Below are 27,880 nucleotides of genomic sequence, written 5' to 3' on the forward strand. Positions count from 1 at the left end.
ATTCCTCATGGGTGATATGTGTCCTTCTATTAGAAGGTACTAATGACTGCTGTCTCACTTTCTGTGATATGAAGAGCCTTTGATGATCATTGCCTAAATCTCTTAATTCATGAGGTGGCAAAATGTCAATTTCCTTCGGATTCATTTGTTAATGTCTTCAAAAACTTTTCATGATCAGCAGTTTGGTTTCCTTGAGGTACAATTTTTAAGGAAAAGATAGGATAAATACTTGATTCTTTCACTTTATTTTCCAGTGTCCAAAATATTAGCTCTCTTGCATCCTTCAAAAGTGCTTGTTGTTACTTTTTAACTACTATTTTAAAAGTTTCTCTATGAGTTTCTATTAATGCTTAATTAGTGCATATCAAATTTGAGGTACCAATCTATGATCCATTATGCAATTCTTCCCTCCATTGTTACTTCCATTGTACTTTTTTTTAAATTAATAAATCTTTATTGTTCAGATTATTACAGGTGTTCCTCTTTTTTCCCCCCCATAAGCTCCCCTCCACCTGGTTCCCACCCCACCCCATGCCCTTACCCCCTGCCACTGTCCTCATCCATAGGTGTAAGATTTTTGTCCAGTCTTTTCCCACACCCCCCCTTACCAACTTCCCCCCAAGAATTGTCAGTCCACTTCCTTTCTATGCCCCTGCTTCTATTATATTCACCAGTTTATTCTGACTTAATTTTTAGGTTCACTTGTTGATAGATATTTATTTGTTGTCACTTTGTTGATGATAATTTTTATCTTTACCTTTTTCTTCTTCTTCCTCTTCTTAAAGAATATCCTTCAGCATTTCATATAATCCTGGTTTGGTGGTGATGAACTCCTTTAGCTTTTTCTTGTCTGTGCAGCTCTTTATCTGACCTTCAATTCTACATGATAGCTTTGCTGGGTAGAATAATCTTGGTTCTTGCTATTCATCACTTTGAATATTTCTTGCCACTCCCTTCTGGCTTGCATGGTTTCTGTTGAGAAATCAGCTGACAGTCGTATGGGTACTCCCTTTTAGGTAACTAACTGTTTTCCTCTTGCTGCTTTTAAGATTCTCTCTTTGTCTTTTGCTCTTGGCATTTTAATTATGATGTGTCTTGGTGTGGTCCTCTTTGGATTCCTCTTATTTGGGGTTCTCTTCGCTTCCTGGACTTGTAAGTCTATTTCTTTCAGCAGGTAGGGGAAGTTTTCTGTCATTATTTCTTCTAATAGGCTTTCAGTATCTTGCTCTCTCTCTTCTTCTGGCACCCCCATAATTCGGATGTTGGTATGCTTGAAGTTGTCCCAGAGACTCCTTACACTATCTTCATATTTTTGGATTCTTTTTTCGTTTTGTTTTTCCAGATGAGTGTTTTTTTGCTTCTTTGTATTTCAAATCTTTGACTTGATTCTTGCAATCCTCTAGTCTGCTGTTGGATCTCTGTATAATATTCTTTATTTCAGTCAGTGAATGTTTAATTTCTGACTGGTCCTTTTCCATTTTTTTTGGCATTCTCATTAAGATCCTTGGAGGTCTCACTAAGTTCCTCAGAGGTTCATAGAAGATTCTTGAGTAACCTTATAACTGTGGTTCTGAACTCTATGTCCTCCGTTAGTTTGCTTTCCTCCATTTCTTTCATTTGTGACATGTTTCTTTCTCTGCATTTTTGGCTGACTGCGAGGACCAGCAGTCTACAGTGGAAGAACTGCTGCTGAGCTGGAGACACCATTATGGGGTAGGACTTGCTTCAATGGGGCTTTGGTGCTCACTGAGTCTGCTTCTTGAATGTGTCCCTTATGGATGTGAGGAGTTGAAATCTGGTAGCTGACCAGGGGTACCCTGGCTCCTGGATCTCCAAGTCAACCACTGTGTGAGTCCACCCAGCAGGAGCTACAGCGATATCAGCAGATTTCTCCTCTTTGTTTGGGGTTTGGAAGTTTTGGAGCTCTCTGACCCAGCTGCAGTTTGTTAGGTTAGGCTGCAAAAGCTCAGGTGATTCCTTTGCGCCACTGCGCACAGCTTGGATGGGGATGTAAATTGAGTGGGAGGGGGTCTCAGAGAATCCCTAGGGCAGAGCAAACAGCAATGGCTGTCGTCAGCCATCTCCGTGACTCCGCGTCTCTGTGTTCCCGAGTCCCTCTGTGACCCTGAGTCCCGCGCCCCACGGCAACAATGATCCCTGCACGCAGCTCTGCGAGAAAGCCACCCTCACTTTCTGACCCCCTGCAAGACAGTCCAGTTTCTCCCCGTAGGAGTCTGGGACCCCAGAGTCTCACCGTAAATGAGTTCAGTGCATTTGAGAGCTTGTATCCTCTTCCGATTGAGAAAAACCACGCACCCAGGTGCAGCTGCCTCCTGCGTGCCTTTGTACCTCTGTTCTTGGTGCCTTTGCACCTCCTACCTGATCTCAATGTGCTTTTTTCTTTCCTTCTAGTTGTAGAAATTCCACTCGGCCAGCTTTCCCGTGGTTCTGGATGATAGCTGTTTTGTCTTATAGTTGTAGTTTCAATGTTGTTGTGGGAGGCAGCACGCACAGGTTTATACCTTATGCCGCCATCTTGGTTCTCCAATCTCTTCCATTGTACTTTAAATGTTTCTCCCTGTTCCCTCAATATCTTTCTACAAACCACCAAATCAACATATCTCAACTGCTGCTTGTTAAGATCCCACATTTAGAAGACAGTTTATAGCTTTTTCTGACTTAAAAAAAATACTTATTGAATGTAATTTTATATTTTGTCAAGCTTCTGGTAGTTTATCACCAATTTAACATATAAGCTTTAATTTTTAAATGCAGCACTCGGTAATAAAAATGTGCTTTCTATATTCATATAGTTGCTCTATCTATATAATAAAGAGCTGATATGCTAATTAGACTGAACAGCAGAACGACCATCTGGACATCCTTCTGGACAACTGTCTGGATAACCTTCCGGACGAAGCCAGGGCTGCAAGGGCTGAGCCCCTTGCACGAATTTGTGTATAAGGCCTCTAGTTTCCTTATAAATTTCAATTTATAGTAGATATCAGATTTGAGCTACTATTTTATGCTTAAGTATTGGTTATTTTTTTAAAATATATCTTATTGATTTTTTACAGAGAGGGAGGGAGAGAGATAGAGAGTTAGAAACATCGATGAGAGAGAAACATCGATCAGCTGCCTCCTGCACATCTCCTACTGGGGATGTGCCTGCAACCCAGGTACATGCCCTTGACCGGAATCGAACCTGGGACCCTTCAGTCCGCAGGCCGACGCTCTATCCACTGAGCCAAACCAGTTTCAGCTTAAGTATTGGTTATTGATTTTGAAAAATATTTTTTGAATACTAAAATATATTCTTAAGCAGGGGTCCTCAAACTATGGCCCGCGGGCCACATGCAAATACAAATATTGTATTTGTTCCCGTTTTGTTTTTTTACTTCAAAATAAGATATGTGCAGTGTGCATAGGAATTCGTTCATAGTTTTTTGTTGTTGTTGTTTGTTTGTTTTTTAAATATATTTTATTGATTTTTTTTTACAGAGAGGAAGGGAGAGAGAGAGTTAGAAACATCGATGAGAGAGAAACATCGATCAGCTGCCTCCTGCACATCTCCCACTGGGAATGTGCCCGCAACCCAGGTACATGCCCTTGACCGGAATCGAGCCTGGGACCCTTCAGTCCGCAAGCCAACGCTCTATCCACTGAGCCAAACCGGTTTCGGCCATAGTTTTTTTTTAACTATAGTCCAGCCCTCCAACGGTCTGAGGGACAGTGAACTGGCCCCCAGTTTAAAAAGTTTGAGGACCCCTGTTCTTAAGTATACAAAAAATCACTCAATTTTTTTTGCCAACTCAGCATTTTTAAAAAATGCCACAGAGAAAACAAAATGAAAAAATTGTCAACCAAAACTACATAGAAATCTTTAAAAGTCATTATAATCACATCCTATATAATAAAAGCCTAATATGCTAAATGTCCGACCGCTTGTTCAACCATTCGACTAGTCGCTATGATGCGCACTGACTGCCAGGGGGCAGATGCTCCCTGGTAGGTTACCTTGCTGCTGGGGTCCAGCCAATCAGGACTGGGCGAAACGGGCCGAACACACCTTGGAACCCTCCCATAGTCCCTCTCTGGCCCCAATTGTGTATCGGTGTGGTCCCTCAGCCTGGCCTGCGCCCTATCACAATCCAGGACCTCTCAGGGGATGTTGGAAAGCCGGTTTCAGCCCGATGCCAGCAGGCCAGGCCGAGGGAATCCACTGGTGCACTGGTCCTATAGTATAATATAAAGGAACATTTTTATGAAGTTACAAGAAAAAAATTTATGAAATGTTGGTAAATTGGCTTTTGGTAGATAGCTTAGCGTACTTACTCCACACAGCAACTGATCAACCTACGTTGATAAATGTCACTTGTTCCAACTTCAAATTATTGGGAAACAGAGCATGTAGTTGGTTTAACTTAGCTCAGATAGTCACTGACAATTTAATCTTATATGCCTGTGGCACAAGGTATACTGGGATGACTTAGGAGAGTGGGTTTGAGTTAGTTCCTTCAAAATAGTGGATGGGTAGGGACAGTGATTGGTATGCCTTCTATACCTACCAGAATACACTTTATTAATTGATAGAAACAGGATTCTAAACTTATTTGATTTTATCTAAATTTCATGCCTTTTTAACTATTTTGCTGTATTGTTTGAAGATGTATCATCACAAAAGGCTATTAAGGTAAGTTTCATTGAGTCATGACTTTTGAGGATGATATTGTGAAATACATTGGAAAGTTTCTGAAATAAATCATAGTATACAGTTGTTCAGTCAGAACTTGTCAAATATCAATGAGTTTAGAAAAGTCTATCTACAACTTCTAATGCTATGTTTAGAAAGTTGGTCTCACTTACCAATATGGAATTGTACTTTCTTTCCTCAATAGGCCAAAAATAAGTTTAATGCAAAACAAGCAAAAGAAGACCATCTGGAGTATTGCAGACTTACTGAAGAACTTATGGCTGGAAAGGAGAAACAATTTCAAGATTATGCCAGGGAAGTAATTAAATTTGAGTCTGAATCAACAAATAAACATATTTATCCTCTTGTAAAATCTGTACAGAGAGGACCTGGAGGTGGCCATGGACCAGTTCTTACAAACAGAGGTGGATTAAGACCTAGCTATCAGACAAATGATTTCACTGGAGTCCAGCTCCCTTCTTATAATTTGCAGGGATCAAAATATAATAATTTTCAAAAGTCTAAGGGAAGGCTAGGTTTTACATTGTAGGAAAAAGTTTGTTTGAGAGACTAAATTGTAGCCAATACGATAAGCTCCAAATGTAAGTGAATTACTTGCTTATAATTTAATAAAGCTGTTCTTCATCTAAGTACAATTATGTTGGATCTTCACCATTGAAGGTTAATTCATTTTTGATAAAAAATATATACACATAATAAAATGTATTTTAGTCACTTAAAAATGTGTTCAGTGGCATTTATATTCATAATATTGTATAACCATTACAATTATCAAGTTCCAGAACCTTTTCATTGCTCAAATGGAAACCCTGTACCTATTAAGCAGACACTCCTCATCTTCCCCTCTCCATAGCCCCTGGCAACCACTAATCTGCTTTGTGGTTTTGCCTATTTGGATATTTCATATAAATGGAATCATACGGTGGCCTTGTCTCAGATTTATTTCATTTAGCATATTTTCAAGGTCTAATGTTCTACCATCATCAGCACTTCATTCCTTTTTATAGCTGCATGGAAGTACTACTTTTCTCTTCACAAAATTGTGTACCATTCAATACTTAAATGTTAGTTTCAAATAACACTAACAATATGATTACCAAATGCAATTTATGGCTTCTTTGTGTTTATTTTATAGTGTATCTCACTAGAAAGGCAGTTGAAATAATTCCTCTTCATGTAGTTAGGCAGTCAACTTGATACAAGTTCAGTGTTTTTTTATGAACTGCATTCCCCTGCTCCTTTTTTTTTTTTTTTTTTTTGACTGTGGTATAAAATGTAGAATACAAACTTTACCATCTTAAACATTTTTAAGAGTACAGTTCTGTAGTATACTAGTATATTCACATATTGTGTAACTAATCTCCGGATCTTCTCATCTTGCAAAACTGAAACTATATACCCATTAAAGAACTCTCCATTTCCCCTCCCCTTAGCTCAGGGGTGGGCAAACTTTTTGACTCGAGGGCCACAATGGGTTCTTAAACTGGACCGGAGGGCCGGAACAAAAGCATGGATGGCGTGTTTGTGTGAACTAATATAAATTCAAAGTAAACATCATTACATAAAAGGGTACGGTCTTTTTTTTCAATAGTTTTATTCATTTCAAATGGGCTGGATCCGGCCCGCGGGCCATAGTTTGCCCACGGCTGCCTTAGCTCCTGGGACCTACCATTCTACTTTATGTTTCTATGAATTTGACCACTCTAGATGCTTCATTAAGTAGGCTTTATTTCCATTAGCATAATGTTCTCAAGGTCATCTAATGTTGAAGCATGTGCCAGAATTCCTTTCCTAAAACAATATGAAATTATATATACACTAGAGGACCAGTGCACGAATTTGTGCATGGGTGGGGGCTGATCGGGCTGGGTTGGCCAGGGAGAGAGGACATGGGAGGTTGGGTGGCTGCCCCTGCCCCCGATCGGGGTGGGGGTCAGGTCAAGGGTGGGGCCAGCCAGGGGGAGGGGCCACAGTCAGCAGGCTGGACCTGCTCCCAATCAGGGTGAGAGTGACCTGATAGGGCCAGCTGAGGGGAGGGAGTGCAAGCAGTTGGCTGGCTGGGCCTGCCCTCTGGTTGAACTCCAGGTCGAGGGGACAATTTGCATATTAGCCTTTTATTATATAGGCTATCCCAAACTTACTTTATCCATTCCTTCATTAATGGACACTTTGGTTATTTTCATCTCTTGGCTGTGGTGAATAATGCTGCTATAAACACTGGTGTGCAAATCTTTGAGATAATCTTTAAATTATTTTGGATATATGCTCAAAAGTTAAATTGCTTTATGATAATTGTTTAAAATTTTCTAAAGAACCATCATGCTGTTTAGACCACGAGCTGCACTTTACATTCCCACAACATTGCACCAGGGAGCACATCTTCACTAACATCCTATCTAATAAAAGACAAAAAGGGTAATTAACTGTACCTCCACTACGCTTCCCATTGGCTAATTAGGGTAATATGCAAATTAACTGCCAACAAAGATAGCGGTTAATTTGCATATGTAGGCACAATGATGGGAGGCAAAAGGGGAAGGATGGAAGAACAGTGATAGGAAACCCAGGCAGCAGGCAAGAGCCAAGGGGGTGCCGCCCAGCCTGCATCCCGGAGGTCGCTATGGCAATCGGAAGGAGAGGGAGCTGGGGCGCAGGGCCCGGGAGTGCCACCTGGCCTGCGTCCCGGTGGTTATCATGGCGATCGGAGGGAGAGAGAGCCAGGGCGCAGGCCGGGCGGCACCCAGTGGTTGCCATGGCAATTGGAGGGAGGGAGAGCCACATCGGGATCAGAAAGCCGGGGCGCAGGCGAGGTGGCACCCCGGCACCTGACATGCAAAGGTCGGGGATGAAATGACTTTTCCCAACCACATCTGCAAATATCCTGGGGAAGGCATCACTGAAGAGTTCACAACAACTGTCCTACTTGGCAAGGAAGAAAACAGTTGGCAATGGAAACAATCCCTTACATTAAAGTTAAGGTCCCTCTGAGTAAAAAAGAATATTTCCAAAGTAAAGGAGGGAGCAGGCAAAAATAATAGGTTCTCATGACTTCCACTGAAGTTTGAGCATATGACAGAGTCAAAACAAACAGACAAATTAAAACAGACAGTGGACATTCAAATGACCTGAATCAACTGTCACTGTTTGTCCCAATAGCAGCAATGCTTATGTGATAATATAGTTTAACAAACATACAAAACAAGTCACATGATAAGAGAGGGTTGGCTTCTAAAGTAAATTGAATATGTTCTTTAAAAATTCTCATGTCCTCCCCTCTGATTATAATTCTTAATTTTCCAATCAGAAAATTACCCCAGGTGATCCAGTAACATGTAGAACTCCAGTAACCTAACTTATTTTAAAAAAACAAACATCACAACCATTTTTAAAATATTTAAATTGATATTTTAGGGTTAAAATTATAGAAGGTATTTAGATCCAAATATATTTTCTGAATAGAAAATATCTCAGTTTTTGATTAAAAATAAACAAACATAAAAAATATATGTGACATATTTTCCCAAGGAACTCTTAGTACCTTTCCCTCTAACTTTCTTCAAATTAAGAGAATCTATGGAGTTCCCTATACTGCACAAGTTTTAATGAAAGAAAATAAGACTTTCTAAGAGCAGCAAATACATGTTTTCTTATTTACAAACATACTCTTCCTTTTCTCTCTCTCTCTCTCTCTCTCTCTCTCTCTCTCTCTCTCTCTCTCTCTCTCTCTCTCTCTCTTTCTTTAAAATATATTCTTACTGATTCAGAGAGGAAGGGAGATAGAAACATCAATGATGAGAGAGAATCATTGATCGGCTGCCTCCTACACGCCCTGTACTGAGGATCAAGCCCACAACCCGGGCATGTGGCCTGACCTGGAATCAAACTGTGACTTCCTGGTTCATATGTCGATGCTAAACCACTGAGTCACACCGGCTGGGCTCAATTCTTACTTATAAATTCATTCCAAGGACATATACAGCTTGAAAAGCTTTAGTAGTTTCAAAAAAACTAGCTTTTAAGTAACAAGAAAACAGTTATAGAAGAAAGTTTAAATTAAAAGAAAAAAATTGTTTTAATTTATTCAAGAATGGGAACATCCTCCATGAAAATGTGTACCTTGACTGTGGATGGCTGGGTGGCCTTATCACACCTTACGAATTCAAATGCTTTTTACAATGAAAAGAGAGTTTCATCTCATTTCTCCCCCAGGGTAGATGTCTGTCAACAGAAGGTGGACATCAATAAAAGGAGGGGCTTGCAAAATCAATCCAGAAAGTCAGCAATCTATGAATAATCCAGAACCAAGTATTTATCTCCTCTGCCACACACCCTCCCTCCCAGCCAGTGAGCAAGATAATTACTCTCAAGTCAAGCCAAGTGCCCCCCAGTCACAGTGGCCCAATGCTGACATAAAAAGCATACAAATAATTCTCACTCTGGCATAAAAGTGATAACTTTCTTGGAAGAAAAGCAGATACTGTAAATTTCTCAGTCTTCCTGAAACATTTTTTAAAGTAATTTTTACTTCTTTAGAAAAAATGCATACATGGCAAACCATCTGTAATAAAAGGCCCATTCTATAAAATTTTACCTGGTCCTACTCATATCTGCAATCATAACCATATTTACAGACAAATATATCTATACTAATAAAAGAGTAATATGCTAATTAGACTGAGAGATCTTCCAGGAAACCCTCCAGATGTTCTTCTGGACAAAGCCATGGTGGCAGGGCCGAGGTAGAGGCGCTTAGAGGCCAAGAGGGGAGAGCAGTTGTGGGTGATCAGGCTGGTGGGGGGCGGGGCCATTGGGGGTAAGCAGACCAGCAGGGGGTCCAGTTGGGGGCAAGCAGGCCATCAGTGGGGGTCAGTTGGAGGTGATCAGGACAGCGGGGGGCAGTTTGGAGTGAGCAGGCCAGTGGGGAGGGAAGATAGGGGTAAGCAGGCCAGCAGGGGGTGCAGTTTGGGGTGATCAGGCTGGTAGGGGGGCATTTGGGGGCGAGCAGGCCGGCAGGCAGAGTGGTTAGGAGCCAGCAGTCCCGGATTACGATAGGGATGTCTGACTGCTGATTTAGGCCAGATCCCTGTAAACTGGCAGTAGGACATCCTTCGAGGGGTCCCAAATTAGAGAGGGTACAGGCCAGGCTGAGGAACACACCCTCCCCTGTGCATGAATTTCGTGCACTGGGACACCAGTCCTATATAATAAAAGAGAAACATGCAAATTAACTGTCCCTCTGCTACACTTAAGCCACGCACACAAAGCCACACCCACAAGCCAATCAGGAGCAAGTATGCAAATTAACACAACTAAGATGGTGGCAGCCACAGAGCTGGAGCGAGCAGGAGGCTTGGGTTGCCCCCGAAGATGGAGAAAGCCAAGCTTCCTGCCTACCCTGGCCAGCCCTGGGCTATGCTCAAGGCTACAAAGTTTCAATTATAGAAGATAAACAAACCCCCAGAAAAAATAAAAGGAGAGGCTGGCAGCTTCAGTCGCCAGGGGGTGTAGCCAGCCTGTAAACAGCCATCAGCACTTCACCCAGACTGGCCAGGAACCCCAATGGGGACCCCCACCCTGAAGGGGGTGTGGGTCCCCACTGGGGGGCTTGACCAGCCTGCAAACAGCCATCAGCCCCTCACCCAGGCTAGCCAGGCACCCTAGCGGGACTCCCCTGTGATCTGGGACACCCTTCAGGGTAAACCATCCGGCCCCCATCCAAGCACCAGGCCTCTATCCTATATAATAAAAGGTTAGTATGCAAGTTGACCCTAACAGCAAAACGACTGGGAATCACTGGTCACAATGACACACACTGACCACCAGGGGGCAGATGCTCAATGCAGGAACTGTTCCCTGGTGGTCAGTGCACTCCCACAGGGGGAGCTCTGCTCAGCCAAAAGACAGGCTGATGGTTGCCAGCACAGTGGTGGTGGTGGGAGCCTCTCCTGCCTCCTCAGCAGCACTAAGGATGTCCCACTGCAGCTTAGGCCTGCTCCCCGCTGGCAAGTGGACATCCCCCGAGGGCTCCCCAGTTGCCAGAGGGATGTCTGACTGCCAGCTTAGGCCTGTTCCCCCGGGGAGCGGGCCTAAGCCAGCAGATGGACATCCCCCAAGTGGTCCCAGACTGCGAGAAGGGCACAGGCCAGGCTGAGGGACCCCTCTGCGAGTGCACAAACTTTTGTGCACTGGGCCTCTAGTCTATAATAATAATCTATAACAATAAAAGCATAATATGTTAATTAGACTAGATGACCTGGATGAAGCTGTAGCCAGGGACGTGGCGGGCCGGGGGGTGGCAAGGCAGAGGCAGCCACTGCCACAGTAGGGGCCAAGACCCTTACATGAATGAATTTCATGCATCAGGCCTCTAGTATTTTGATAATAGCCATCCTAACGGATATGAGGTGCTATATCACTGTGGTTTTGATTTACAGTTCCAGTTTATCAGTTGTGAATTTGTCAACATTGGAGAAATGTCTATTTGAGTCCTTTTGAGTTTTTTCATCCATTGCTTTTTTTGTTGAGTTATAGTTCTTTACACACTGTGGATATTAACCCCTTATCAGGTATGATTTGCAAAAATTTTCTCCTCCATTCGCCAGACAAGTAGGTAACCTTTTCACTGTTGTCCTTTGCTTACTGTTTTTTAAAATAATTATGTGTATTTTCATTTCACTCTTGCATAAAACAATCTTGCTTTTTTTCATTATACCCTAGAGATCACAGTCTAGTATATAAAGACCCTCATTTCCCCCCCCCCCCCCATATGGCACAGTATTGTATTGTTGCATGTTTGTACCAGTTTACTCAACCAGTGGCATACCAATAGATATATATTATCTCCAGTCCTTGCTACTATAAATTCATCCTAATAACAGCTATGTTTCATATTTTCATCAGTGTATTTTTGAAATAGATTTCTACAAATGGAAATGCTAAATATAGGTATAAATTACACAGACCATCATTCTCTCAGGGACCAAGTCCTATAGCAAAAATATTTGATGTCATGATCCTCTCTGGGAATCTGATGAAACTTATAGCTCCTTGAGCAGTAAAGTGTACTATTCCCCCTGCCCCACCCCAAACATTATGTAATTTCCGGACTTCCACAACATCCTCTCATAGGATACACAGGGCAGTGACTCTTGCCCATACCCGATTGTGATTAAATGTATCTGGGACAAAGATGGCCACCTACACGTAAAAAGAAACAAACAAAAAACAAAACCCAAAACGGTATAGATGATTCTGTAAGCAAAGCCATCATTCTAAATCATAACTTCAGGGCTTACGGATCCCAGGTTAAACAAATCCTGTTAAGAGACTAATGTAGCTGAATATTAAAAAGAACACTGTATACACTGATTCCAAAATTGTGTGCCAAGGGGATCTAAGGGACCATAGTGAACTCACAAAGGCACAACAGGTAGGATATTTTAAAAGCTTAAAGGTAAACAGTATTTGACATCTCTAAGACTCTATAGGTATTAACACACTGCGTACTGCATAGAAATCTCTAAGACATACGCCAGGGACCGCATGTTTTTGGGCAAACTGCACGTTATTTAAATCATCATAATGCACTTTAGGTGTTGTTTTTCAATAATTATAACATTTTTATTTACAATTAAAGTTCCTAGTATTTTTTTAACGTATGGTACTGCGTAAAACATTTTCCTCTATGTAGAGGGACCAAACAAAATTTACATAAGTATCTAGATTTGCTCTTTTTCCATGGGCGTGAAAAACAAGAACACTCGTGAGCGGTCCTTAACAAATGGCACGCGAAACACGAGAAAACTCCTGAGCGATATGAAATGTGTTAATCGTTTAAGAAAGCTCAGTTTCAACGTATTAGATATGCCATCCCTTTTGATGACATCCTATCTTTATAAACCTGGATGCTCAGCAGTTGCTGGGATAAAATGCAAGTAGGGCATAAAAATGCACGAGGGTGATGGCATTCAATCTGATTCCAAGCTTTGAGTAGTGCAATGACTAAGTTGCACACCTCCATTAGTAATCAATGTTTTTAAACATAAGTGATATATGTGTGTGCCATGCAAAGGCACAATGAATTAATAAAATCTGGGAACCTCTGTCATATATTCTTTCCTTTAAATTGTTTTAGGAAGTATATTATATAGGGGTGATGACTAGTTTTGGATAGTTATCTTCACATACGTATATAATTTGATTCTATTGGGCTGGGTTTTCTACTAGAGTTCAGCACACTAAAAAAAAAAAAAAAAAAGGCTGTGCAGTTTTTAATTACAAACAATTCAGTGTAAAGAATAGAATGGCAAAACACAAAACAATGGATACATACTAATCTGCTACTTTGAAAAAAGAAACCCATAGCTAAAATTTGTGCAAAGATGTAAACTAGAACCAAGACATTTTGAGTATTGAGGATTTTGGGGGGTGGGGTAAAAAATTATGAACCAGCATTTAAAAATAAAAAGGAAATACAATATTAGATTAAGAAATGTTTAGTAAAGAAATCTAGAAAGCAATGAAAATAGAAAAAGCAAATTGATACTAAAAGTATTTTAATACACAATTTGCACAGTCCATATGATGAAGCACTTACATTTTACATATTCTCCTGGTTAAATAAAGCATTTAAAAAACACTCCAGAACCTGAAAGTTTAATAATATTCACCTGTTAATACACACAAATCACTGGATGGTCAGAACGTTTTTACCTAAGCATATATATTTTCTGTGACTAACTCTCAAGTTAGGTAGGTAAATTTTGCCTATATACATCCCATTTAAATTTAAAAAACAACTAAACAAGAAGCCAAAAAACTAGAGTCAATTTTTCTTACAAGTCAACATTTGTATGGTTTTAGAACACTTAAACTGGAGGGCCAAGGATATAATAGTGTTCCTAATACTGGGAAATTTGGGGAAATTAAAAAGCAAATGGGCTTTTCTACTAGATAGTAATACAAATTCCAAGTGTGACCTTAAAAGCTTGCTGAGGCAAAAGACACATGGCAATCAGAAGCATCAAGATTAAACATTTATACTAGGATTTATTCCTAAACGTTCTGGAAATCGTCACTGCTGGCTAAATTCTTAAAGAAATTCCATATTATTAAACACTACTCAGTCCCCCCCCCCCCAATACAAATTCTATATCTCCATGGGTAAAATAAAATTGTATTTTAGTTCATTTATTTCCATTATTTAGCTTTTAATAAAATAAAGGTTAAATAAACAAATTTAAAAACAGAAAAACAAACTATTTATTATAGTATAGTTTATTTAATACAAACTATAAAAATTGATAGTTTCAGAGTTTAAATTCCATAAAATGCAGTTTGCAGAAAACAATTTAACAGTTACTAGACTAATGATAAGAGAAGCAGCATTGTCAAACATTTTACAATTGTAACAAGAGCTTTATTCCTAAATTTCATTAAAAAAATATACATCACAGTGACTTTGAACTAGGAAAAGAAGTGCTTTAACTTGGTTTTTCCCTTCCACAATGAGAGCAGCCACAACTTTTAACATCCCCACATACAAATGCCCAATTCACGTATTGATCCTTCAAAATACTATAAACACTCAAAGGGGAAGAAAATACACATTGGTAAACAGGAATTTCCTTTAAGAAGAAAAGGGGTGGGGAAACACAGGTCAGCCCCACCACTCCCTCCTGTGCCTCAACAAATCCCTTTTCCTACCTTGCTGATGGAATTTTAAAAATTTATGTGATTTTTCTTTTCCTTTAATATTGACTTTGTGTCATAGCCCAGCCCAGAGTTTGCCTGTGCCTGAATCCTTTAAAGGCAGCTGGAAAGGCCACTACAGGCAGGAGTCAGCCAGTGCTGTATTTCCTGGAGTTTACTTTCAAACAAGTATTTATAACAAAACACATTTTCACGATAAACCGGTTATAAAACTACAATCCTTGGAGACTCCATTCAATTCTAAATGCATGAAAACTAAACTGAGTAATTATAGTAAACATGTCCAAAGGTGACAGAAAAATATGACTTTTGTTTCTCTATAACAATCATCTATATGGTGTATATTTAAAGTACCTTCTGGTGAAGGTAAACGGAACAAGTTTCTATACAAATTTATTAAAGGCTCAAAGTATGATTTAAAAAAATTGCCACTTAGGGTGAAGCACAATGAACTACTTATAAAAAACATACTAACGTGAAAACAAATTAGAATTGTCAGTTAATACCATACTCAAAATACCAGAAACCCAATGTGTTCCTGTCCTTAACATTAAGAAATTTTTACTTTTCAGTTTCCTATCTATCACTGGGTACAAGAATCAAAAGCAATTCAATAAAGCCAATATGAATCAATATCACACTTGTGCAGATGATTTATCAGTCAAATTCTTTAAAAATTCTGTGAAGGCTTTAAGGAACTACAATGTTATGAATTCTCTAACTGTATAATTTTAAATATTTTAAAGCAATCAAGCAGCTCCTCTACTGCTCATTTAGAATCAATCACTCTGTTGTGTCAGTTTCTGTGGAAGATGGTTTATCCAGAAAAAGTGTTCACTTGAAATAATAATCATGAAAAATTTCTGATATTGAGCCAGGCAAGATAGACAAACTTATTTAAATATCTTTAAGAGAATATTAAGTCAAAGATACTTAGAGGTTCCCAGCTGGTGTGCCTCAGTGGTTGAGCATTGACCTATGAACCAGGAGGTCACTGTTCGATTCCTGGTCAGGGCACATGCCCGGTTTGTGGACTAAATCCCCAGTAGGGGGCGTGTAGGAGGAAGCTGATCAATGATTATCTCTCATCATTGATGTTTCTCTCTCTTCTCTCCCTCTCCCTTCCTCTCTGGAATTAATTATATACATTTAAAAAGATTCTTAAAGGTAAACTGTAAGCTCAGACATAACTATAAAATGACAAGAAGGTATTAAATAGCTGACTTTTAGGAAAACTGAGTGTGTTCAAAGTAATAACTAAAGGCCGTACAACTATTAAAAATGTTAGTAGGAGGAAAGGACCATTTGAGCTGTGTGCTATTCAGATGCAAAGGAAGACTTGAGGTACAATAAATGCTATTTAGTCATTTTCTAAATGTTCTTTACATTCTGAATATAAAACCTACCTGACTGACACCTATCATCTCCTTTGCCAAAATCTGTTCTATTGTTAAAACAGCTTATAAAGCTTTTTTTTTTTTTAAAGGCTTAGCATGGAGTTGGTCTTCTGATAACCAAAATAAAAGACTACTTACAGAAATTACTAAATTTCCCCCCTATTGGTACTTGCCTATAATTCTCAGTAGATAAAGCTCTGGGATCAGACAATACAGAATTATGTTTCCTTATCATGGCTTTTTTTAAAAAATAGAACTTGATTAGAAATCCTTTCTTAAATAGCATCTTTGTTGATGTGCAAAAAGTATATAACAAAGATTTTAAAAATGCAATTTACTGAATTTAAAATAAACAGTAACTAATTTAAAATATGTAAGAGGTTATACACTCAAGACTCAATTACCCTAATGTGGGTGTGTGTTCAAAAGTTTCAAAGGAATCAACCACCCTGAATTATCATAAACTTCTATTACTTTTATAATCAAGGAAAATACTTAGAAATGACTCCACTGTGGATATTTGTTTCAAGGAATTCCAAACAATCATATAATCATTACCCTATTACTCATTATGTAAACAGCTACTACCATAATGCCAAACGTATCAATGTATTAATCATATTATGTTAAGCACTGTTTTATTTAGTACTAACAGCATTGACTAACTATTGGGTTTACCAAGAGACTGCCTTGGTAATAGAGTTGACACTATATTGACAAATATTAAAGTACAAAACACTCTAGAAGTTACTATTAATTGGAATTCTGAAATTTCTTTTCAAATGAGGCAGGTTTTGTGTTTGCTGGATGTTCAGTATTTTATTTAGAAATTACAGAATAAAAGGCCACACATCACAAATATAGCAATGTACAACACATAAAATTCTAAATGGACTTTAGATACCTTTAGTGTTTAACTCTGTTAGCTATCAAATTTTGCAATTTTCTACTCTAAGTGGCAATGTTATACATGCCCAGTTAAAATAATGTTAACAGTAATGGTATAAACCATCTGAATAGAAAGAAACCAGTCATAAACATGCTATAGCCTAAGGTGATACATATATTAAAAAGAGATATTTTCTTGCCATTTGAAACAGCTATGAGAATTAGTGCAGTTTAAGTTACACACACACACACACACACACACACACACACACACACACACACACACACACAAATAAAACATGCAGAATTAACACTCAACTCTATATAGGTCAGTGGCCAAAAAAGAGAAGTCTTGTCAATACTAACAACTTTTAGAATTAAACTTAAGAGTTGCACAAGTGGTATATGCTTTAGTGAGAAAAGTAGATAATAAAACAAGGTTCTCTAAAAGCAAATGAAAGCAACATAGACTGAGAATCATAGTCTGATCTTCCAGGATTACTTGTCAGATGCTGTAATATAACAGCAAGTCAAGCTTAATCAGTACATCAACTGAAAAAATACTCAACTATTTTTAGACAATTAAGTAAAACAGAACTTGACATGAAAAATATCATGAAACAAGCTATGAGTGGAACTATAAAGAATAGCATATGAAGTACTATATAAAGAACTAAATAGCTATTTTAAAGCACAAATTACTATAACAAAAGTAATGCCTTAAGATCTCAAGTTATTAGGATCCTATTTCTGCATAAAAATTGCTATAAGCCTCTATCATAAATCCAATCAGAAAATCTTTGTAAGATTTCTTCTATCAAGTGGCTTCTAAAGTTACTTTGATCATGAGTAACACAAGCTTTTGTAACAATGTATTCCAACAATCAGTTATATTTGTTTTCAAATGGCTGATCACACAAATTAAGGGATAGCATGTTTGCTATTGGCTGATTGTTGCAACACAAAAATGTATACATGAAATAGTGAAACACAGCACACAGTATTACACCGAAGTATTTTTCTCATTTCAAGTTTATTAAAACTTTAGCAGTACAAATTATCCAGCTTGCAGATTATCAAAAGATCAACTCAATAAAGTCCATGTTTAAAAAAAAAAAAAAAAAAAAAAAGGACAAACATAAACAACCCAAAACAATGAGAGAAACATAAAGGAGATTCATCAGCAAGTCTTTAAAACTTAAAATTTGAGACAGAATGGAAATAAGTTTATACAACTCACTCATCCACTTTTGTCTTCATCTGTTCCAGGGCTTGATTCATGATCAAATTTTTTATTTTTATCATGTGCATGGTCATTTTCTTGACCCTTTGATTTTTGGTTTTCTTTTTCCACTGAGGATCTGGTCTTCTCATCCTCCTTATGCTTTAATGTGGAGAACTTTAATTCATTGTCCTGACTACTTTGTTTTACTTTTGGGAATGGACTTTGATCTCTATCAGCCTTTTTATCCCTGTTATCATTTGAACTATTATGATCACGATTTTTAGAGTGCATTCTCCTCTCACCCTCAGAATTTTCTTTTCTGTGTGAACTCTTACCTTCTTGGTTTCTATATTTTTCTTTGTTCCTGCTTTGACTTTCTTCTCTCTCTGAGCTCCTTGAATCTCTTCTCCTTCTCTTTCTATCTTTACTTCTCGATCGTCCTGGTGTAGCTCTTCTCTCTCGGCTCCGTGACCTTCCTCTTCTCCTGTACTCCTGCTCTCTGTATCTATGGTACTCCTTGCTTCTGCTACGATCACGGTCATGGCTTCTGGATCGCACTCTTCTGCTCCTGTCTCTACTTCTGCTTCGTTCCCTTGTCCTACTATTGTAACTGTGTTTGCCTTTAGTTGTATCACGTTCTCTGCTTCTAGACTGTGCACGCCTATCCTTTTCCTTACTTTTATTATGATCATGCTCATTACTTTTTGATTCTAACTGTTTAGACTTCTCTTTACTTCTACTCCTTTCCTGATCTTTGCCTTTAGAATCGGACTTTTCTTTTTCTTTTGTATTCTCATGATCCTTTTCTTTACTCCTTGACCTCATCCTCTTTTCTTCATGTCTATTATGCTTTGTATCCCTTTCCTTACTCTTTGATTTCTCTTTGCTTTTACTCCTACTTTTAGATTTGGCCCTTTTCTTCACCTTGTTTTTATTATACTTATCATCTTTCTCTGAATTTCTTCTGACGTCTCTCTCTTTGCTGTTAGATTTATGGTCTTTAATTTTCTTTTCCTTTTCACTTTTTCTGTTTGGACTCTCAGACACATGCCTGAGATCAGTTATTTTCTTCTCTTTTACTCTAACTGGGCTTCTTTGATTTTCTTTTACTTCATTTAACTCACTCCTAAAATATAAGAGGGAAAAAAAAAGCCTTTTTATTAAGAAAAAAACTGGTGTCATTAGCTAGAATGATATTCAATTTTCCTTAAGATATCCAGAAATGGCTACAAATAACTGGATGTACTATAGTAAAAAAAGTAAAAAATATTTTTTTCACATTTGAAATAATATAGTTAAATCTTACTTATCCCCTTTGATCCATCTTTCACCACTTGATACTCTCATTCTTTGAGCTCTTTGCATCTCTTGCCTCCAATGTGGAGGAGTCTCACTCCGTCTGAAACGATCCCTTGATCTGGATCTAGATGGAGTTCGATAACGCTTAAGAAAATAAAAAGGGGAAAATTAACATATAAAAATATAAAAGCATTTTACCATAGCTGAAGTGTATGTATTTCCAGGTTCAAATAAAGTGTCTGACATTCCTATGCCCTCTAAAAAAAAATTTCTCCAATTTTCAGATAGGAAATCAATGAGAAATATTCTAAAAACATACTGAAATTCCAAATAAGCATTAACCACAGAAACTCTAGCCATCCACGTCTTCTCTAGAAAACTGTCTTCAGTGGTTCTCAACCTTCCTAATGCTGAGATCCTTTAATACAGTTCCTCATATTGTGGTGACCCCCAACCATAAAATTATTTTCGTTGCTACGTCATAACTGTAATTTTGCTACTATTATGAATCGTAATGTAAATATCTGATATGCTATATGTGTTTTCCTATGGTCGCGACCCATAGGTTGAGAACCCTCACAAGTTGCCAAGTTCCAATTTGGAAGTATGTGATCTTGATGTTTCAAAGCAAAAAGTCCCATATTATTAAAAAAAAAAAAAAAAAGTAAATGTACAGATATTCATTTATTCAACTGGTACTTTTTCAACTCTTAGGATGGCCAACAACTCTACCACATAGTAAGGAAACATTAGTGAGTCAAGACACACCTGATTTTGCTCTCTTCGAACTTATATTCTACAAGGTTAGGAGAACAGAGACAGACATATCATCACAGATATGAAGCATATATTCAACCACAATTAGAATGAATATAAAAGAAGTAAAAGGCGCTCAGGGACTATATAACAAAGACATTTAACCTAGTGTAGGCAAAGGGTGGAAAAGTTAAATGACAAGTAAAAGCTAAAAACTACAGAATATGTATGAGGAGTTACCTAGGCAAGGGTAAGGAAAAAAAGATAAAAGGGGGTGAGGATAGATGGGTGAGGAAGAACATGTTAGGCATAGAAATAATAGCACGTTTGAAGGTGCTGAGGTAGGAAGAAATAGCATGTTTTAGAAATGATCAGAAGACAGATCAGTGTGGCTAACGACAAAATTGCAAAGGAAAGTAGCACTTGATAATCTGATGAAGCAAGCAAGGACTAGCTTTTGTGAGGTCTTGTAGGCTATGGTAACTATTTTGGATTTATCATAAGGACAACAACAAAGGAGTGACATAATTAGATTTTAATTTTCAAATGATCACTCTGGAGAAAAGATTACATCAGTAATTCTCAAAGTGTGGTTTAGGAATCACAAGACTCACTATGGTCTAGGGCAGTGGTCAGCAAACCGCGGCTCATGAGTCACATGCAGCTCTTTGGCCCCTTGAGTGTGGCTCTTCCACAAAATACCATGTGCAGGCGTGCATGTACAGTGTGATTGAAACTTCATGGCCCATGCGCATAAGTCGGTTTTTGGAAAGGAGATAGATGAAACAAGTATACAAGACGAGTGTGGATGAGAGAGTTGGAAGGGGTCGACCTCAGCAAACATACCTCAATCAGATTGAGGACGTTTTTAGCAAAGGCCAGCTTAGGAGTACCCTAATTAAGTTAGTAACAATGTACCTACCTATACAGTTTAAGTTTAAAAACTTTGGCTCTCAAAAGAAATTTCAATCATTGTACTGTTGATTCTAATGTGCAGCCAAGGTTGAGAACCACTGCCCTAGACCAGTGGTCGGCAAACTCATTAGTCAACTATGACTGATTTCTGGGCCCAGAAGTCAACTAATGAGTTTGCCGACCACTGGTCTAGGGCAGTGGTTCTCAACCTTGGCTGCACATTAGAATCACCTGGGAATCTTTTTTTTTTTTTTTAATATATTTTATTGATTTTTAAAAAAATATGTTTTATTGGTTTTTAACAGAGAGAAGGGGAGAGGGATAGAGAGTAAAAAAAGAAACATCGATGAGAGAGAAACATCGATCAGCTGCCTCCTGCACATCTCCCACTGGGGATGTGCCTGCAACCAAGGTACATGCCCTTGACCAGAATCGAACCTGGGACCTTTCAATCTGCAGGCCGATGCTCTATCCACTGAGCCAAACGGGCTAGGACTGATTTTTTTTTTTTACAGAGAGGAAGGGAGAGGGATAGAGAGTTAGAAACATTGATCAGCTGCCTCCTGCACACTCCCTACTGGGGATGTGCCCACAACCAAGGTACATGCCCTTGACCGGACTCAAACCTGGGACCCTTGAGTCCGCAGGCTGACGCTCTAGCCACTGAGCCAAAGTAACTAGATAGGTAAGGCCTGGTCCTCAGGATGCTCACAGTAAGTGGAGGGAGGATCAGGGGCCCCTCAGTGGACATTTGAGCTGAGGGAGGCCTAAGGGACAAAGGGTGGGCCATGCTGAAATCTGAGGAAAGTGAGTTCCAGACAGAAAGGGGGGCCTCCAAAGGCTCTGAGCCCTGCCTTGCTGGAGGGCAGGCACAAGGAGTGAAAAGTGGCATGAGGTCCTAGAGCAGTGGTTCTCAACCTTGGCTGCACATTAGAATCACCTGGGAATCTTTTTAAAATCCTGATTTCTGAGCCTCATCCTCCGGAAATTCTGTTTCTTTGTTATGAGGTGGGGCCACATTAGTAACAAACAGAATTTCCGGAGGATGAGGCCCAGAAATCAGGATTTTAAAAAGATTCCCAGGTGATTCTAATGTGCAACCAAGGTTGAGAACCACTGGTCTAGGGATTTGTGAGGTCAAAATTATTTTCATAATATCACATTATTTGCCTTCTCCACTTTCATTCTTTATCTCGCAATGGAGTTTTTCAGAGACAATATGGCATGTTTTTTGTTTTTGTCTTTTTGTTTTGTTTTTTCAAATATATTTTATTGATTTTTTACAGAGAGGAAGGGAGAGGGATAGAGAATTAGAAACATCAATGAGAGAGAAACATCGATCAGCTGCCTCCTGCATACCCCCAACTGGGGATGTGCCCGCAACCAAGGTACATGCCCTTGACCAGAATTGAACCTGGGACCTTTCAGTCTGCAGGCTGACGCTCTATCCACTGAGCCAAACCGGTTAGGGCAATATGGCATGTTTTGATGTCTTTGCTTTCACAGCTAATGGATTATGTGCTTTATATGGTAGTTTGGTGTTTTAAATGCTACTCAGTTTTAATTTCCAGAAGAGTAAATATTAATAGATATAATCCACATCAACAAAAGCTCTTTTGAATCCTCAATAATTTTTAAGAGTATAAAGTAGTCCTAAGACAAAGAAGTTTGAGAACTGCCATGAAAACAGTTAGGAGGATATTTACAGTTCTGAGAACATACGATGAATTGAATTAAGGTTACTGGAGTGGAGTTTGAGAGAAGCAGATAGATTTCAGAGTATTTAGGAGGTTAAACTGAGAGGACTTGGTGATGAATAAGATTACATATGATAGCAAAGAAAGGGGGAAACGAAATGATTCTTGGGCTTAAAATTTAAGTAACTGTACACGTGGTGGTGTTTGTCATGAGACCAGGAATCTAAAGGAAGATTAGGTCTGAAGAGAAAGTGCTTATTGCAGGGGTGGGCAAACTTTTTGACTCGAGGGCCACAATGGGTTCTTAAACTGGACCGGAGCCAGAACAAAAGCATGGATGGAGTGTTTGTATGAACTAATATAAATTCAAAGTAAACATCATTACATAAAAGGGTACAGTCTTTTTTTTTTTTTTTTTTTTAGTTTTATTCATTTCAAACGGGCCAGATCCGGCCCGCGGGCCATAGTTTGCCCACGGCTGGCTTATTGTATATACTGAGTTTGAGGTGCCCAATAAGCAACTAAATGGCTGTCAAATAAGCCTTTGGTGAGAGAAGAACAGATGAAAATTTGACATTTATCAGCATATAGAGAGCCACTGAAGCCATGGGAGTGATGAGATTATCCAAGGAGCATATGCAAAATGAGAAGAGTTGGAACCCTGTTGTAGCACAATATTTAAAAGTGGGGTAGAAGGGTATGAACTGGCACTGGAAATGCAAGATAGAATAGCCAGAGATAGGAAGAAAATATGATGGGAGTAAAGCAAAAAGAGTATTACAAGTAGGGATATTAAGTAAGACAAAGACTGAAAGGATCCACTGGATTTTGTGACAGGAAGCTGATCACATGCCAAGTGCTGTTTTCAGCAGAATGGTAGAAGACAAACTGAAATGGCTAAGGAATGAGTAGGAAGTTAATAAATTATACTAAATATACCCAAGTTTCTAAAATGCTGAAAACACAGTAGATATTTAAATCTGATAGGGACAATCTAGTAAAGACAAAGGGGGAGGGGGAAAAGAGGTAAAGGGGAGTAAGGGGAGATATCTGTAATACAATCAACAATAAAAATATATTAAAAAAAGAGGATGAAATATAGAATAGAGCTAATTTTTAACAAGAGTAGAGATGTAGTGGTCAGGAAGGGGGCACAGCAAAGACCTTCATCTCATTTTACACCATGTATCTGTAAAAATCCATTAACATCCCATGGATTTTAAGTTTGGAAGTACTAATACAAACAAGTTACTATGAAAAGAGAACATAATTCAATACCCATACCTACTCTGAATTTTAGTTACATATAAAACTATTTAAGAAACACTCAAATTATTTTAAGGTAAATGCAATACTATTAAGATTTATGGGAAGGTCAAGTTGGTTTGGCTCAGTTGGCCTGTGGACTGAAGGGTCCCAGGTTCAATCCCCAGTAGGGGGTGTGCAGAAGGCAGCCAATCAATGATTCTCTCACATTATTGATGTTTCTCTCTCTTTCTCTCTCCCTCTCCCTTCCTCTCTGAAATAAATAAAATAAGATTTATGGGAAAAGAATCACCTACCCTTGGTCCTCTTCCTTTAATTTTCCTGCCAGACCTAGTAACTAAAAGTCGCCTCTGGTATGAAGCAGGCTGGGAATTAAGTGGATTACTAGAAGGAAGCAAAGAGAAAATTAAAACATTATTTTATAAAAATAAATCTGGGAAATATAGCTTTGCTGATCTAAAGTAATAAATTTAAAATCATATATAATTAGTGGTTTTCAACCAGGAATGTTATCAATGCCTAGCAGGTATCTGGAAAAGTCTGGAAGCATTTTTTCAACAGTCAATGTCTAAAGACGGTGCTATTGGTAGTAAGTGCCCAGAAGTGAGGAATGCTAAAACCTTATAATGCATGAGGATGAAGAACTATTTTGCCCCCAAATTCCAATTGTAGCCTGTTGAGAAACATTGTTATATAATCATTACTAAGAGGAAGTTAACCCGACAGTGCTAAGGAAAGTCACCAGAATAGTATAGGCTATATGCTGTTGAGAGAATAATTTTAAAACTTCCTTATTCCAAGTACCTTATCTTACTAGAGACCTGGTGCACAAAATTTGTGCACTCGGCGGCAGGGGGGGCCTTGAGGGCCCTCAGTCCGGCCTGTGCCCTCTGGCAGTCTAGGAGCCCTCAGGGGGTATCCAACTGATGGCTTAGGCCAGTTGGACAGCCTTAGCGCTGCCGCGAGGTGGGAGAACCTCCTGCCACTGCCGCTGCACTCGCTCACCAGCCATGAGCACAGCTTCTGGCTCAGCGGCGCTCCCCCTGTGGGAGTGCACTGACCACTAGGGGGTAGCTCCTGCATTGAGCGTCTGCCCCTTGGTGGTCAGCGCGCATCATAGCAACCGGTCCTTCCATCATTCTGTCGATATGCTAATAGTCTTTTATTATATAGGATGAGTTATTCATTGAGAATAAAACTATATGAAGTGTAATTATTGTGAATTAAGCAGAAACAATGTAGTCTGAATTAGCAAGATGTTTATACCATGGTTTATGCCAAAAAGGAAAACTATTTTCAAATAATGAGTTAATACTGATTAGCATTAACAATATCCATGTAAGTTATATTTGAAAAGGTCATTCTAAAGTAGTTCAAACATTTTCTCTTTAATATTTACTTCCTTAGAAACATCTTAATGCCTGAGGAAAAATAAAAATCCAATCAATCAATATTAAAATAACAAAGACTTAACTTTATGTATTATGAAAGTATGGGGGGATTGCTCAAAATTGTATTACTGTTATTGTATAACATTCCTCTTTGTTCAGAGAAACACTTCAATTTTTTATGTATAAAATTTCTGCAAGTATTTGAACATGATATCAATTTTCATTACCAAAATATCATAAATCATGCAAGGAAAACAGCATTTTTTCCCTATCAGGGAAATTGAAAATGGTTTTTACTTAAAAGTTTAATGTATACAAAATAATTGAACTGTAAACTTCAAATGGGTGCATGTTATTTTATGTAAATTTGTCTTCAATGAAGTTCATTTTAAAAAGAAAAAAGTTTAATGTATACAAATAACACAGTAAAACACATCTCATTTTTAAATGGAATTGATTTAGAATTCCATTTAACATCTTTTTAGCATTTACAGTGCTTATTTTTCTTAAAAAGTAAACTTTTACTCAAAATCTATTTGCATTGTCAATTTATCCGTTCAGCTATGCAGTTATTAGCAAAAAAGAGCTTTATGAATATTACCCTATAAAGGAAGATTTCAATCTTGTGACAAAGTCACAAAATATTGTCTAAAATAAGTACACACTTTTTTTTCCCCAGAGAGATTTCGTTAAAGATTGTAAGGAACTACAAGATATACACATGTACATACCATTCTCTCTCTCTCTCTCTTTCTCTGTTTTTCCTTTCTTTCTCATCAGCTCTAGGAGGACTTTTTCTCATTAGAAATCTATTTTCAGGTATAGGAGGGATCTCTTCTGGACGGACAGTAGACTGGGGTTGTGCATCAAGATTTTCAGCCTCACTTCCACTAGATGCGCTTAATAGAAACACAAAACAAGTTTCATTTAGTTATTACATGCCTACTCCAAATGTCCAATTGTTGGTATTTCTTTTCTTTAAGATACCACAATATATACACCATTCTATACCCGTGACAAACCAACTAACCAACCAAAAATTAAAACCAAACATCTCCATTGTCACAGTTTCAAAAAAGATTTCTCACTAAAATGGGCCCAAAATATGAAATTCCTTGGACAATGTAAACTTAAACTTAAAATACTTTAAAATGCAAGTAAAGAAATTAGTTGTTTTAGAGGAAATAGGTATATAAAGACAAATTTTAGTACTGACACATTATTTCAGACAAAACAGGGGAAACAAATACAGTAACATCTGCTTTCTATCCAAAGGATATTGGAGCAAAGAAAACGAAGGACAAAAAAGCAAGGTAGACTGCTACAAAAAATGAGGAAAACAAAAGTTGGTTTACTTCAATTCTCACTAATCTCATATTCCATTCATAATTACAAACCTATAAAACCAAAAGCATAATTACATTGAGTTCAGATAAAATTAACTGAATGGTTTTGTTGAAAATGGAAATGAATATACCCAAATTTAATCTAGACTGTAGAATACCAAAATGATCTTATACTTCATGGTATAAAATATTTCTATTTTAATGTTCCCAAATAACTGATCCAAAATCCCAAAAGAATTATTTATAAACAGAAGGAAATATATATATGCCTAAGCGACCATCGCAACTGAACAGGCTGCGTGGGGCGACCAGGCCGGCAGGGGGGGTTAGTGAGGGGCGACCAAATGACCGAACAGGAGGCTGTGTGGGGCAACCAGGCCAGCAGGGGTTCAGTTGGGGGCAACCAGGCCGGCGGGGGCGGGCAATAAGGGGTGACCAGGCCTGGGTGCGGGGGGAGCAGTTGGGGGCAACCAGGATGGCAGGGGAGGGTGGGGGGGGTAGTTCGGGGCGATCAGGCCGGTGGGGGGGAGGGGGCAGTTGGGGGCAACTAGGTTGGCAGGGGGGGCAGTTGGGGGTGACCAGGCCGACAAGGGGGGGGGGGCAGTTAGGAACCAGTGGTCCCGGATTGGGAGAGGGATGTCTGACGGTCCCGGATTGGAGAGGGTGCAGGCTGGGCTGAGGGGACACCCCCCCCCCCCAATGCACAAATTTCGTGCACCAGGCCTCTAGTTAGAAAATAAAACTATAGTGTTGAAAAAGTAAAATTAAGACCTTTTCTTGCTTTTCTTTCGCTTCTTCTTTTCTTTCTTGTGTTTTCGGGAATTTTTCCTATGTTTCTTTTTTCTTTTTTTTGATTTCTCTTCAGAAGCACTTTCAGAATCAGAAGAATCAGAAGAGGATTGAGAATCACTTGAGCTATCTGAGTCACTCGATGATGATGAGGAGGAGGATTTATGCCTTTTCTTTTCTTCTTTCTTAGCTTTCATAAAGAAACAAAAAGGTCTTTTGGTCAACACATTTTAGATAAACATTTTAAGTGGAAATTTATATTTTCTAAGTCCAGTATTTAATTGCTAGTCCATTTAGCTGTTTGAACTGAGAGGCACAGGAAAGGAGTTAAGAGTCAAGATTATAACCCAGAGTTGTATCTACTGAACCCAGGGGTGGGGAAGGTCCCATTGGCTGTATAAGCCCACGGAATCATTTGGCCTGGCCCTGACACGGCATTAGGGATGAGTTAATTAAATGCTTGACCAAATATAGCAGACTAATTTT

At 38.7% G+C, this 27,880-nt stretch overlaps 2 protein-coding genes across 5 annotated transcripts in view; one reads left to right on the top strand and one right to left on the bottom strand.

The window, feature by feature from the left end:
* CFAP210 (cilia and flagella associated protein 210) overlaps positions 1 to 5,243 on the top strand; it is a 29,856-nt gene extending 24,613 nt beyond the window's left edge. Inside the window, exon 9 of the mRNA XM_059704173.1 lies at positions 4,899 to 5,243. Coding sequence (XP_059560156.1) covers positions 4,899 to 5,243 — 345 coding nt within the window. The remainder of the gene's footprint in view (positions 1 to 4,898) is intronic.
* An 8,601-nt stretch (positions 5,244 to 13,844) lies between these two features.
* The window catches only part of PPIG (peptidylprolyl isomerase G), a 50,410-nt gene continuing 36,374 nt past the window's right edge, over positions 13,845 to 27,880 (bottom strand). For all 4 annotated transcript variants that reach the window (XM_059704180.1, XM_059704181.1, XM_059704183.1 and 1 more), the window contains 5 exons: positions 27,377 to 27,584; positions 25,991 to 26,158; positions 24,165 to 24,252; positions 19,242 to 19,378; positions 13,845 to 19,061 (listed from right to left, as the gene is read on the bottom strand). In XM_059704180.1, the coding sequence (XP_059560163.1) occupies positions 17,951 to 19,061; positions 19,242 to 19,378; positions 24,165 to 24,252; positions 25,991 to 26,158; positions 27,377 to 27,584 (1,712 nt within the window). In that variant the 3' untranslated portion in view covers positions 13,845 to 17,950. The remainder of the gene's footprint in view (positions 19,062 to 19,241; positions 19,379 to 24,164; positions 24,253 to 25,990; positions 26,159 to 27,376; positions 27,585 to 27,880) is intronic.

Source organism: Myotis daubentonii, chromosome 7 (genome assembly GCF_963259705.1).
Source record: "Myotis daubentonii chromosome 7, mMyoDau2.1, whole genome shotgun sequence".
Taxonomy (NCBI): domain Eukaryota; kingdom Metazoa; phylum Chordata; class Mammalia; order Chiroptera; family Vespertilionidae; genus Myotis; species Myotis daubentonii.